The sequence below is a fragment of the Podarcis vaucheri genome (genome assembly GCF_965113315.1).
Source record: "Podarcis vaucheri genome assembly, chromosome: 6".
NCBI lineage: Eukaryota > Metazoa > Chordata > Lepidosauria > Squamata > Lacertidae > Podarcis > Podarcis vaucheri.
In genome coordinates, this window is record NC_138764.1 from 101,784,878 (window position 1) to 101,798,992 (window position 14,115).

The following is a 14,115-nucleotide window of genomic DNA, read 5'->3' on the forward strand; positions in this document are numbered from 1 at the left end:
TGTTCTTTATTGCAACTCCTCCATACACCAGGGCCGGCTCTATCATTGGGTGGAGCAAAGGGGCTGCCTCGGATGGCAAAAATTGGGGGACAGGGAGTTGTGTGAAGACGGAGCTGTATGATCCCTGGGTGGGTTACCGTATGCTCCCTAACCTAGCTTGCTTCCCTTAGCTGTGGCAGAGAGAACGCTGAGATTTTGGGCCTCCCTTTGGAAGCAAACAAGGCCCTTGACCATCCCATCACAGCAGGGTAATAAAGCAAACAACCGTGGATGGGGCCAAACAAAGCTTATGACCTCCACCCTAAGCCCACTCTCAAAAGTGGTACCTCGGGTTACAGACGCTTCAGGTTACAGACTCCACTAACCCAGAAATAGTACCTCGGGTTAAGAACTTTGCTTCAGGATGAGAACAGAAATCGTGCTCCGGCGGCGTGGCGGCAGCAGGAGGCCCCATTAGCTAAAGTGGTGCTTCAGGTTAAGAACAGGTTCAGGTTAAGAACGGACCTCCAGAACGAATTAAGTTCTTAACCTGAGGTACCAGTGTATTATCAAGGAAGAGCTGTCCGTTGGCAACTCTCTGCATTTCACAACGGTGTGCTTTTGATTCCCACATTGCATGGGGTTGGCTAGAAGACTCTAGGACCCTCGTACCTACGGGACCTCCCACAGAGGATCTTATGGTCTTCAAACAAAAACATATTGGAGATCCCGGGCCACAGAGAGGTTAGGCTGCCCTCAACCAGAGCCAGGGCTTTTTCGGCTGTGGCTCTGATCTGGTGGAACGCTCTGTCACAAGAGACTAGGGCCCTGCGGGACTTGACATCTTTCCGCAGGGCCTGCAAGACAGAGCTGTTCCACCAGGCCTTTGGCCAAGGCACAGCCTGACCCCCTCCTTTGGTGATTCTTCACAGAACTCTAGCCCAATGGTTGACATTAATTTGATTTGAACTGATTTTATAATGAATTGATTTTGGAATGCTGTATTATTTTACTGTAGTTAGCCGCTCTGGCTGGGGAGGGCAGGATATAAATAAAATATTATTATTATTATTATTATTAGGGTCTTTTCCATCTCTATGGTTCTATGTCCGTCTCTGTTCTCCCTCCCTCTCCTCCCCCCACAACTCAAAAGGAACTGACAGAGCATAGCGTTGTTGTCGGGGAAGGATAAATCTGGGGGCACCCAATTAACTTCCCCAAGCCTTCTCTTTCTCATTCTTTCTTTATGCGTCTTTCTCTCTCCTCCTGATCCCTCTCCCCATCTCCTGCTACAACTTCCAGGGCATCTGAAAGTCATCCGGCTTGAGGAGAGACCAGTGCGTGGCGTCCACGTTCCTCATGTGCTTCTTGGCCAGGAAGAGGGCCATCAGCTGCTTCCCTCGGCGGGCGAGGTGCTTCCCCACCCTCCAAGGGAAAGAGGGGCTCCCGTCCTCGAGGCTGTCTTTGTACTTCTGAAGCTCCTTGACACACCACTCGTCATTTATCCTGTAGCGCTTGTAAACAGACTCCTCCTGTTTGGGGTTGGCAGCCCTGAGCCAGACCTGGACAGCCTCCAACCCGTCCTGGGACATGATTTCGGGGTAGCGATATTCCAGGAGCTGAACTAGCAGCTCGTTGGCTCGGTTGCACCTGAGGTTGGTGATCTGGTCCTCCAGGCCAAACGGGCAGGTGGTGATGACCTCGTCTTTGGTCCTGCGGATCAGCAAGACGGGTCCCTGGTAGTGGCACAGCTGCTCCCCCACGTTGAGGTTGAAGTGCTCCTTCACCGTCCGAACCACCAGCTTCTTCCAGCTCTTGGGCATGATGTTGAGGGCCAAGGGGAGCAGGTCGTCGAAAGTGGCATCCAGCACCAAGGCTCCCAGAGATGGGTACGTCATGGCAGCCCACGTGGCCGAGTAGCCCCCTAAGGACCACCCGTACACAACGATGTCTTCTATGTTGAAGCCCAGGCGGCAGGTGGCGTACCGGATCACGACGTCCACCGCGTTGGCGTCGTTCTCCGGGTAGGGCTGGCCGGTGCTCCCGGCGAAACCGGGGTGGTTCCACCCCAGCACGGAGTACCCGGTCCTCAAGGGGGTGAAGAGGCAGCCCCACTGGTAGAAGCTGACGTTCCCCTCGCAGCAAACCACTAGCCGGTTCCCTCGCTGCTCCCCTTGTCCTTTCAGCTTGTCCCTCCGGTCCACAAACATGGTGTCAATCTTGTTCCCGTCGCACGCCACCAGCTTGGCCCGCTTCCCGTTGTAATCCCTCAAGAGGCGAGCTTGGCCCTTGGCCAGGACGGGCAACAGTGCTTGGTTCAGAAGGAAGACAGAGCCGGGGTAGATGAGCCAGCGACCCAAAGAATGTGCCATGATATAGCTGGCCAACTGGCCGGGCATTTGCTTGTAGTGGCGGAGGAAGTTCCAGCGCGAGACCCGGTCTTTGCTAGGGCCTTTTATCAAGGCCGATGCCAGCGGACATGCTCTCGCCGCTGCTTTGACCAGGATCGGGCAGCCACCGTGGCCTCTGTTGCTGCCACCGTGGCTGGGGGAGCTGCCGTTGACGCCGGCCTCGTCCCACCGGAAGTCAACAGGCCAGTTGCTGAACTCAAAGTCGTAGCTGGCCGTAAAATAGGTTTTGAATATGTGGGCCAGAGCCTTTGGAAAACAGAAGACGCACATGGAGAGAGATAACGGTTATCTTCTAGGAGAGGCATAAATTACATAAAAAGAGGTGTGGGCAAGGAAGGTTGCCCCACGGCAGATATTTCTGACGTCTCCAGAGCTTTCCCGTTGACGGATAGATTACTTCATAGGTACATGATGCGGGCTTTGGAACTGATTGGAGCTCACCCCTTTGGCCATGGTGAAGTGGTCATTGGCGCCTGCCCACCGGGGGCCTCAGTATCCCTAGTCCACAGGGAAGTGTCACAATCAGTGAGGTCGTGCCTCCTTTGTGAACATTGCAGCAGAGGCCAGCACTCAGAAGTAGCCAAACCAACCAGTCCTGGTGCCCCCAGATGAACGCTGAAAAGAGGACTGGCTGTGGTCCTTCCACACTTTTACTGCCCACACCTCCCTCGCTTTTAGCAGCTGGCTTGGTCAGTGAATCACATCAACTCATTTGCCACGTTCTCCCCCAATCTTCAGGTAGTCAGTCCACCCTCCCCAAACCCTCCGTGGATATTTCAGCAACTGGAAGTTCATTCCCGCCTTCTTTCGGAGCAAGGAGGGGGAATCAGGCTGTACTGGTGTGGATGTGCTTTATTTTAACCCCCCCCCCAACACTGCTTTAAAACACTGCAGGGATGCTCTGCAAGAGGAGATGGGGTGGGGTTTGTGACATCATAAAACAGCGGCCAATCAGGGCTGTGAACAGCCAGGGTTCTGGTGCAAATTATAAGAACTTGGCTATTGTTGCCTTGGGCTGGAGAAGCCAAGGAAGAAACATGGGGGGTTTACATCCAGACGACAGCAATTAGGTTGTTTGCTTGCTTAATGCACATTCTTATGCACTCTCATTCACTTCTGTAAGGTTACTGTATGCCCACATGGAAACACAATCCCAGACCCTCATGCCAAAATATCACTTATTTATTTACAGTGGTGCCCCGCAAGACGAATGCCTCGCAAGACGGAAAACTCACTAGACGAAAGAGTTTTCCGTTTTGGAGGTGCTTCGCAAAACGAATCTCCTATGGGTTTGCTTCGCAAGACGAAAATGTCTTGCGAGTTCCTGCGGGGGGTTCCCCCCCTTTTCTAAGCCGCTAAGCCGCTTATCAGCTGATCCGATAAGCCGCTAATAGCTCTAATCCGCTAATCCGTCAATGGGCTTGCTTCGCAAGACGAAAAAACCGCTAGACGAAGAAAATCACAGAATGGATTCTTTTCATCTTGCGAGGCACCACTGTATTTATTTATTTTATAATAATGTATACACTATTTGCTTGTAAAGCCTCAAAAGTGGTTTACAGTGGTACCTCTGGTTACAAACTTAATTCATTCTGGAGGTCCGTTCTTAACCTGAAATCGTTCTTAACCTGAGCTACCACTTTAGCTAATGGGGCCTCTCGCTGCCGCCGCAGCACAATTTCTGTTCTCATCCTGAACCAAAGTTCTTAACCCGGGGTACTATTTCTGGGTTAGCGGAGTCTGTAACCTGAAGTGTTTGTAACCCAGGGTGTTTATAACCTGAGGTACCGCAGTACAAACAAGACAAAACAATAAAACATCAATAAGAAAAGTTAGCCACTGTGATTTTAAATGTTCGAAGAGTTAAAATAACAATAGACTAAAAACAGATGAATACTCGCATCAACTAAACTTTTGTCGAAATAAGACTGTTTTAAAGATGCTTTTGGATTTAATGATGGTTGTAGAGCATGAGAAACTTAATCTCAGCTTGGAGGGTTCGAGCCCCATGTTGGGCAAAAGATTACTGCACTACAGGGGGGTTGGGCTAGATCATAGCTGTCAACGTTTCCCTTTTTTTAAGGGAAATTCCCTTATTCCGAATAGGATTCCTTGCAAGAAAAGGGAAAAGTTGACATCTATGGGCTAGAAGATCCTTGTGTCCCCTCACAGTTCTATGATTCCAGTCTGGCAAAAACACCTGAGGTTATTGACATCTGTGGCACGACCTGGGGACATTTCCAGCCACATAGAGAGACCTGGAGGGGCTGGATTTGGCCCCTTTACCTGAGGTTCCCCACTGTAGTTTTCATTGAAGAGAGAGAGAGAGAGCGCGACTGAATGACCAACCTTGCTTTCTGAAAACCTGCATGTTCACATTCATCAGGTGGGCCTCAGGTGAAATCGCAGTTGTCTGCCTTGAGTCCATGAGACAGGGCGAGCTATGAATAATAAATGATAATAATAATAAATTTTTATTTATACCCTGCCCTTCCCGGTTCAGAAAACCGGGCTCAGGGCAGCTAAGAACAAATTTAAAACACTTAATTGATGCAACAAAACACAGCATAAAATAGAGTATAAAACATGAATAACAATAAAATCAGAATTCAAAAATCAATTTAGGGGGGAAATCCATCCAATAAACATTAGATGATCACCAGGGCTAGCTGGCTAAATTAGTCCTATTTGGGCCAGCGAGGAGACCAGGGGAGAATTAGCGGTGGGATCCCAGAGCAGGGAATCTTCACAAAAAGGGGAGGGGGAGGGAAGGAAGGGGAATAAAAGATCAGGCTAAGTTCAAATTGAAAGCCAGGCGGAATAGCTCTGTCTTACAGGCCCTGCGGAAGGAAGTTGAATCCTGCAGGGCCCTGTATGCAATTATAATGATATTAATACATACTGGCAGTTTTATAAGGGATGACTCTATGTGAACTTGGGGCCGTAGCCAACTAAATTCTACTCAGAGTAGACCCATTGCAACTTCTTGTCCGGCTGGAGGAAAGAAATACATATGTGTGGAAGCAAACCTATCACAGGAAGGCAAATTTTACATTTGTTGCCCTGCCCACCACTTGGAAGTGGACCTCAGGAAGCTGTTCATAAGTGGCCCTCAGGCTGAGTGTGGCCCTCAGGTGCAAATCCTCACCTCTCCCTGCTACCCAGACTAAAGCTGTTCACACATTTGTATCTTGCTTCTCTTCAACACCCTTCTCCTTCCTTCTCATACCTCCCCTTTGCCAAATGTTAGACTGCAAGCTCCTTGGGGCAGAGACCTCTCCCTCCTTGTCTGCAGCTCTACAAATTGCCATAAACATCACTTATATAAAACTGGAACAAAGCCTGAACTCTATTTCCCAAGAACCTCTGTCTCAAGAACCTCTTAGCGAAATAGACATATGTGCCAAGCTCAATTATCTTTTCCCCTATTATTTTTATCAGAGACATGTCTGTTGTTTCAAGGCCAAGATATTTTTCTTCTGCTGGCCTTGGATTCTGCTGCCAGCCGCCACTCAGTTGCCCTTGAACACCTGTCCCAGTTGTGACTAAGAGATAAATACTGGAAAGAGGGGGAGCATAGCACTCGATAAGCCCTGAAGAGGGAGGGAAAGCTGTATCGAATAAAACGTTTTCAAAAACGTGTCATTAAATGACACTGTTAGGAAAGGATTGTGTTAAGTGGCCCTCATGAAGCAAATGCCTAGCAGGCAGCAACAAGCACAAACTTTCGCTGTGGAACCCACTACTAGTAACAGTTTAAGGAAAAAATAGAGGATTTCCCACAGACTTCTGGCTGAGAAAAGGGTGTTCGACTAGATGGGCTTTTGCCCTGATCCACAAAGCTTATCGTAATGTTGTTAGAAGGATAAGATACCTTATGTGTATCCCAAAGGTAGAAATGCAGAAGAAGGAGGGAGAAGATTAGATTTCCCATTATCAGCCTGACCCTCGTGACATCACAGTTCAGTCCCAGTGATGTCATTGCCGCGGAACACTTAAGTGTGATGACATTATGCCTTGCCTTTCTGCGGGTCCTGTAAGCGAAGCAGCACATGAGGAGCTGCAACCATCAGGCATTTTAATGGTCCATCAAGGTTAGGGATGGGGAGCTTGTAGCCCTCCAGATATTGCTAGACTACAACTCCCATCATCTCTACTTGCTGCACTGGCTGGAGCTGATGGATATGGGAGTCCAGCGATATCTGGAGGGCCACAGGATATCTGGAGGGCTCAATTGAGGTTCACATTGTCGGCATTTCCTCAGAGTTCTTGCAGAGGTCTTTTCCAGCCCTGCTACCTGAGCTCATCATCCTGCAAGACTCTGGGATTGGTTCTGGGCCCTTCTGTAAACAATGTGCATGTCATCCCATTGGGTTAAGTCTCCTCCCCTAGGGGTGCATGAGGAAGTCGATTTCAGTGGGTTTCGTTGGGAACTGGTCTCATCTGCACCTCCTGGACTAATGCATGGATCAAGACATATTATACAGCTATTTGGGAGCCTGTCCCTGTTGAGTATAATAGTTTAATAGACAATGAAATGAGAATACCTAAATGTGTACTGAGGAAAAGGTTTAATGTGGGGATTTTCCATGGAGCTATATTAAAGCCAAGGAAAGCACTCTGAGCTCTCCCTGAGTTGATAATTGACTAACTGGTTGTTGTTCTCTGGTAGCGAACATGTGAGTGTTGTAACCTGAGATCATGCGATGAAGGTATTGAGTTGCAAATCTTTTGTCTCAAGGATCTGGGAAGTAAGGACATGTAAAAAACCCTCTCTGACTAAGAGAGAGAAAACAACTCCAAACTAAAAATGGAATCATGTCATATTTTGTAGGTTGCTGAGCCTGTGCTAGACAGCACAAGACATTGCATAACGTTTTAGATGTATCATTTGATGTTTCTGTTTTATTCTGAAGAGTTCTGCTAGTAAAAAATTAGAATAATATATTTATGGGTCTGGACAATGACTTCTTCCAAAGGGAGTCAGTTCTTTCCATCCAGTCACTTCAAATATCTGCAACAGTTCTGCCAAGAACTCCTCACCTGAAGCCAGGTGTGATCCTTCCTGGGTCTGGCTCTGCTCCTGCCTCTTGATGCATCTCTGTGGACTTGGAGACAAAGTCCAGCTTTCCTGCTCCCCTGACGGCTCACTCTATGTGATAGAGCTTCTCCACCACATCATCTGACAGAGAAATGGTCTTTCTGGCCTTTGAAGACCCAGACTCCTCACTCCGAACCAAGCCAGAGGAGAACCGGACCATGAATCTTCCAGAGGGAGAATCTCAGTGGAGGGTCCAGCTTGAGTGACCCAGGGTCTCTTCCTTCCCCCTTGTTGTCCTCATGGAGACCTTGGGCAGAGCCATGGCATATCCTCCTTGGAAATCCTGCTTCAGGCCAATTTTGCTTTCCGAAATCCAGTGGATCGAAAACCCCTCAGAGATGGCAGGGAGACTATCTTGGCTCTGGAAATCTCTCCACAGAAAGACTCATCTGGTACTGAGCCATATGTCTTTCTAGGACAAGGTGAAATTCTCTTCATTTGCCTGGGGACTTTTATGTTGGTCAGTAATCCTGCTGTGTCTTTCCTGTGGCGACTCCCCAATTGTGGAATGCTTTCTCCAGAGAGGCTGGCTTGGCGCCAACATTGCATGTTTTTAGACACCAGGAAAAAACATTCCTCTTTAACCAGGCCTGTGGCTATTAAATAATCTCTCTCCCCCCCCCCAATGATTTTTATTAGATCTTCCAAATTATTACATAACTCTGTCTTTTTTACACGTTTTCTTCTTGACTTCCTGTCCCTCCTTCCCTGATTGATATGCCCCCTTAATAGCTGCATTAAAACACATCTACATTTATTTTCTAAACCCCCAAAATCCATTTTCTACATTCTTCCATTGTTCATATCTGCTATTAAATACGGCCTATGATCATGTGGGAGGACGGACTGTTATTATGATGATGATTTTACTATTAGGCTGTCTGTCAGAATGCTTCTTACTACGTTTTTATTGTGTTTTTGTCGTTGATGTTTTGCAATGTGTTTCTAGTGTTGTACACCACCCTGAAATCTTTTGATAAAAGGTGGTATATAAATTGAATTAATTAATTAATAAGTTAATTATTAATAATACGTATTTGTAAAACATAAAGGTAAAGGGTAAAGGTACCCCTGCCCGAACGGGCCAGTCTGGGGTTTGTGCGCCCATCTCACATCTATAGGCCGGGGGCCAGCGCTGTCCGCAGACACTTCCGAGTCACGTGGCCAGCGTGACAACGCTGCTCTGGCGAGCCAGAGCCGCACACGGAACGCCGTTTACCTTCCCGCTGGTAAGCGGTACCTATTTATCTACTTGCCCCCGGGGGTGCTTTCGAACTGCTAGGTGGGCAGGCGCTGGGACCGAGCAGCGGGAGCGCACCCCGCCGTGGGGATTCGAACCGCCGACCTTTCGATCGGCAAGCCCTAGGCGCTGAGGCTTTAGCCCACAGCGCCACCCGCGTCCCTAATTAAGTTAATTATTAATAATACGTATTTGTAAAACATACTTTGCTGTTTAAAGTCATGCTGTTTGCCACCTTGAGAAGCTTGGTCACTTGGAAGCAGGCTAGTTCTAAAAGTGAATAATAAATACATCTCCATGGTGGGTGTGGGAGCAAATGTTACAGTCATACCTCGGGTTGCAAACGCTGCAGGTTGCACGTTTTTAGGTTACGGACCGCACCAAACCCGGAAGTACCGGAACTGGTTACTTCCGGGTTTCGGTGCTCGCGCATGCGCAGAAGCACTGAATCGCACTTTGCGCGTGTGCAGAAGCATCAAATTCCACTTTGCGCATGCGCAGAAGCTCCAGATTACGTCACACGCGTGCGCAGACACGGCGCTGTGGGTTGCGAACGTGCCTCCCGCACGGATCACGTTTGCAACCCGAGGTATGACTGTATTTTTATTCATCTATTTTTACATTTATACCCCACCTTTCCTCCAAGAATCTCAAGCGAGCACACATAGTTCTCCTCCACCCCATTTTATCTTCACAGCAACCCTGAGAGTGTGCAACTGGCCCGAGGTCAGCAAGTGAGTTTCATGGCTGAGTGAGGATTTGAACCCAGGTCTTCCAGGTTTCAGTCCAACACTCTAACCACTACGCCACACTGCTGGCACATACACAGAGAAATGTTCGTGCTATGCTGGTGGAACAGCCAAGATACCCAGTGTCAAAGCAACAGACACGCCCATAGAGATCCTGGAAGCCAATGCCCACCAATCAGGGTGTGTGCTGCGAATCACGCCCACACAGAGAATCAGCCAATGAACTCGTGACAATGAGGACACGCCCCCCCATTGCATCAGAAAACATGCAACATGTGAGAGGTCACCAGAGCATCAGCACCAGTGGTCCAGCCAGCAATTACTCTGCTACTGTCAGTCTTCGCTCTTCACCCCTAATAATAATAATAACAACAACAATAATAAAATTTTATTTATATCCCGCCCTCCCCAGCTGAAGCTGGGCTCAGAGCGGCTAACAACAGTAAAAATAACACAGTTTACATAAAATCATAATCAATTAATTGGAATACATTCTAAAATCAATTCATTCTAAAATCAGTTCAGAGTCAATTAATGGCAACCATTGGGCTAGAGTTCTATGAGGATTACAGAAGGAGGGGGTCAGACTGTCCCTATAGGCTGGGAGTTCGAATCCCCCTGGAATAAGAGTTCAAGACCTGCCTGGGAGGGAAAGACCCTTTTGCTGAGAAGCCAAGGGGTGGCGCGAGAACACTCAACCAGGGCAACCCCAGGCATGCACAGAGAGCAGCTGCTTCCACTGGCTCATGCATAGGAAACAGGGCTGGGAGGCAGGAAATCAAGTCCTACCAGGGCGGATGGAGGGGAACATACCCCCACTTACCTCTTGTGTGTGTATCCACACCCCATCATATCAGAGGGAGACAAAGGACTTGACCCTGCTCTGCAAGCTCCACAAAGCAGCTCCCTAGCCCTAACTCAGCTACAGCAGTAGACTGGAACCAGCCATGCGGTAGGGACAATTGGCTCTCTCCCTGCTCCAGCCCCAGGCCAGTGGTGGCTGGTGGCCATTGGGATTGGTAAGCAGTAGGCTGGGAGGCTAACAGTAGGTGGCGTCAGAGAGGCCGAGCCAACTCATTCTATCTTTGTCCCCATCCATCCTCCTCCCACAACCTTGATATGGCAGAAAGTGAGGAGGAAGTAAATAACCATTTAATGAGGGTGAAAGAGGAGAACGCAACATAAAAAAAAAACAAGATCATGGCCACTGGTCCCATCACCTCCTGGCAAATAGAAGGGGAAGAAATGGAGGCAGTGGGAGATTTTACTTTCTTGGACTCCATGATCACTGCAGATGGCGACAGAAGTCACGAAATTAAAAGACGCCTGCTTCTTGGGAGAAAAGCAATGACAAACCTAGACAGCATCTTAAAAAGCAGAGATGTCACCTTGCCAACAAAGGTCTGAATAGTTAAAGCCATGGTTTTTCCAGAAGTGATGTATGGAAGTGAGAGCTGGACCATAAAGAGGGCTGATCGCCGAAGAATGGATGCTTTTGAATTATGGTGCTGGAGGAGACTCTTGAGAGTCCCATGGACTGCAAGAAGATCAAACCTATCCATTCTGAAGGAAATCAGCCCTGAGTGCTCACTAGAAGGACAGGTCCTGAAGCTGAGGCTCCAATACTTTGGCCACCTCATGAGAAGAGAAGAATCCCTTGAAAATACCCTGATGTTGGGAAAGATGGAGGGCACAAGGAGAAGGGGCGGACAGAGGACGAGATGGTTGGACAGTGTTCTCGAAGCTACCAGCATGAGTCTGACCAAACTGCAGGAGGCAGTGGAGGACAGAAGTGCCTGGCATGCTCCATGGGGTCACGAAGAGTCGGACATGACTAAATGACTAAACAGCAGGCAGGGAGGCTAACAGTAGGTGGCACCAGAGAGGCCCAGCCAACTCATTCTATCTTTGTCCCCATCCATCCTCCTCCCTGCAGCATTTTGCAAGGGCAGCCCTGAGATTAAGGAGGAACAGGAAGCCGACGGGCAGAGAGCCTACTTTACTTGTTGTTGCAAGTAAGGCTGAGTTCACCCGAATCAAGACATCTCCACTGGCCCCAATCATTGATCCCAGGAACGTGCTGCTCATATTTTCCATGCCAGAAGGAGCCCCTGGTTCAAATCCAGGCACAATGGGACACCGGGGAAAGGAAGAGGGGCTCCCACTCTTGGGACACTCTCGGCCAATTAGGAACAGCGCTGCATTGACCAATAGCCCATCCCCTCACCCAGGCAGCCCATGTGATCAACCCACCCTCTCTGTTTTTCCAGATAGATTGGCTCTACTGGTAGCAGAGACTCAGGCCATAGGTCACTCTGTCTACTTACCCTTCTCTCTACTGCCTATGGAGCCACAGCTTAGGGTCAAAGCTCCTAAGTGATGCAGGAGGTCGCTTGTTGAACCTTCATCATCTCCAGGCAGAGCTAGGGGAAAGTCCGGTCTGAAATTCTGGAGAACCACTGCTGGTCTGTGTGGGCAAGGGGTTGAGGAAATCTGTGGGGGCCATCCCGATTTTGTCGGACTCCCATCATCTGTAGCCGGCATAGCCAATGGTCAGAAATGAGGGGAGGAGGTGCCCCACTACAGTGGTGCCTCAGGTTACATACGCTTCAGGTTACAGACTCCGCTAACCCAGAAATAGTACCTCAGGTTAAGAACTTTGCTTCAGGATGAGAACAGAAATTGTGCAGCGGCAGCGTGGCGGTAGCGAGAGGCCCCATTAGCTAAAGTGGTGCGTCAGGTTAAGAACAGTTTCAGGTTGAGAACGGACCTCCAGAATGAACCCGAGATTCCACTGTGTTAGTTTAAAGATAAATGTAAAGGACTCCTGACAGTTAAGTCCAGTTGTGAACGACTCTGGGGTTGCGGCACTCATCTTGCTTTACTGGCCGAGGGAGCTGACGTTTGTCCGCAGACAGTTTTTCTGGGTCATGTGGCCAGCATGGCTAAGCCGCTTCTGGCGAACCAGAGCAGCGCTGTTTACCTTCCCGCTGGAGCGGTACCTATTTATCTACTTGCACTTTGAGGTGCTTTCGAACTGCTAGGTGGGCAGGAGCAGGGACCGAGCAACGGGAGCTCACCCCGTCGCAGGGATTCGAACCGCCGACTTTCCAATTGGCAAGCCCTAGGCTCTGTGGTTTAGACCACAGCGCCACCCACAGCCAATACCAATATAGGGTTGACCAACAGCCTGATTTGCTACAATGTACTCTCCCATTTTATTTTATTTATTGCATTTACAACCCACCTTTTCATTCAAGGGGTTCAAGGAGCACATAGTTCTCCCCCTCCCCACAAAAACCGTGTGAGTTAGGTTAGGCTGAGAGGCAGTGATTGGCCCATGGTCCCCCAGTGAGCTTCATAGCTGAGTGGGGATTTGAACCCAGGTCTCCAAGGTCTTAGTCCAACACTCTAACCGCTATGCCACATTGATTCTCCAAACGTATTCCTAAAGGTAAAGGGACCCCTGACCATTAGGTCCAGTTGTGGCCGACTGGGGTTGCAGCGCTCATCTTGCTTTACTGGCCGAGGGAGCCTGCATACAGCTTCCGGGTCATGTGGCCAGCATGACTAAGCCACTTCTGGTGAAGCAGAACAGCGCACGGAAACGCCGTTTACCTTCCTGCTGGAGCGGAACCTATTTATCTACTTGCACTTCATGCTTTCAAACTGCTAGGTTGGCAGGAGCAGGGACCGAGCAACGGGAGCTCACCCCGTCGCGGGGATTTGAACCACCGACCTTCTGATCGGCAAGTCCTAGGCTCTGTGTTTTAACCCACAGCGCCACCCGCATCCCTTATACTTATTCCTACATACTCCCAAATATTATATCTAGAGTAGGAATTATTTGCCCTGGGCCCTATGGGACCATAATGCATAATGGGTCCCAGCTCTTCGGAATCAAAGAAATAATCAGCAGCAATAGCTATGCTTTCAGGGCATCTCTGCCCAGCTGGGAGTCACAAGAACCAAACTTCAAAAAGTATAGAATCTTAGATTACTTAAATTCCTGCAATGCAGGAATCACAGCTAAGGAATCCTTGATAGATGGCCATAAAAGGTAAAGGGGCCCCTGACCGTTAGGTCCAGTCGTGGCTGACTCTGGGGTTGTGGCACTCATCTTGCTTTATTGGCCGAGGGAGCCGGCATACAGCTTCCGGGTCATGTGGCCAGCATAAATAAGCCACTTCTGGTGAACCAGAGCAGCGCACAGAAATGCCATTTACCTTCCCGCTGGAGCGGTACCTATTTATCTACTTGCACTGTGTGCTTTAGAACTGCTAGGTGGGCAGGAGCAGGGACCAAACAACAGGAGCTCACCCCGTCGTGGGGATTCAAACCACCAACCTTCTAATCGGCAAGCCCTAGGCTCTGTGGTTTAACCCACAGTGCCACCAGGGTCCCTGGATGGCCATACAACCCCTGTTTAAAAACCTCAGGTGAAGGAGGCGTTGACCACCTTCCGAATCAGTCTGTTCAACAAGCAGCTCTTATTGCCAGAAAGCTCTTCCTAATGTTTAGCTGGAATCTCCTTTCTTGTCATTTGAATCCAGTGGTTTGGGTCCTGCCCTCCGGAACAGCAGAAGGTAGAATCTGAACCAAGAGACCTCACCACCGCCTGCACAAACAAACCGC

General features: G+C 49.2%; 2 protein-coding genes and 1 long non-coding RNA gene across 11 annotated transcripts in view; 1 reads left to right on the forward strand and 2 right to left on the reverse strand.

The window, feature by feature from the left end:
• TPD52L2 (TPD52 like 2) overlaps positions 1-6,373 on the reverse strand; it is a 47,893-nt gene extending 41,520 nt beyond the window's left edge. For 3 of the 9 annotated variants that reach the window (XM_082226428.1, XM_082226430.1, XM_082226419.1), the window contains exons 1-2: positions 6,265-6,373; positions 4,740-4,831 (exon numbers count right to left, since the gene is read on the reverse strand). In XM_082226428.1, coding sequence (XP_082082554.1) covers positions 4,740-4,818 — 79 coding nt within the window. In that variant the 5' untranslated portion in view covers positions 4,819-4,831; positions 6,265-6,373. The remainder of the gene's footprint in view (positions 1-4,739; positions 4,832-6,264) is intronic. The other 6 variants (XM_082226434.1, XM_082226431.1, XM_082226432.1 and 3 more) reach the window with 5 other exon arrangements.
• Positions 1,204-3,261, reverse strand: ABHD16B (abhydrolase domain containing 16B). The gene has a single exon (XM_082226239.1). It carries the CDS (start codon positions 2,658-2,660, stop codon positions 1,269-1,271), a length of 1,392 nt encoding a protein of 463 aa, XP_082082365.1. The 5' UTR covers positions 2,661-3,261; the 3' UTR covers positions 1,204-1,268.
• Positions 4,859-7,326, forward strand: LOC309534444. The gene is made up of 2 exons (XR_014220731.1): positions 4,859-5,931; positions 7,132-7,326. It is a non-coding gene; the product is annotated as an uncharacterized lncRNA (long non-coding RNA).
• The last annotated feature ends 6,789 nt before the right edge of the window (positions 7,327-14,115 follow it).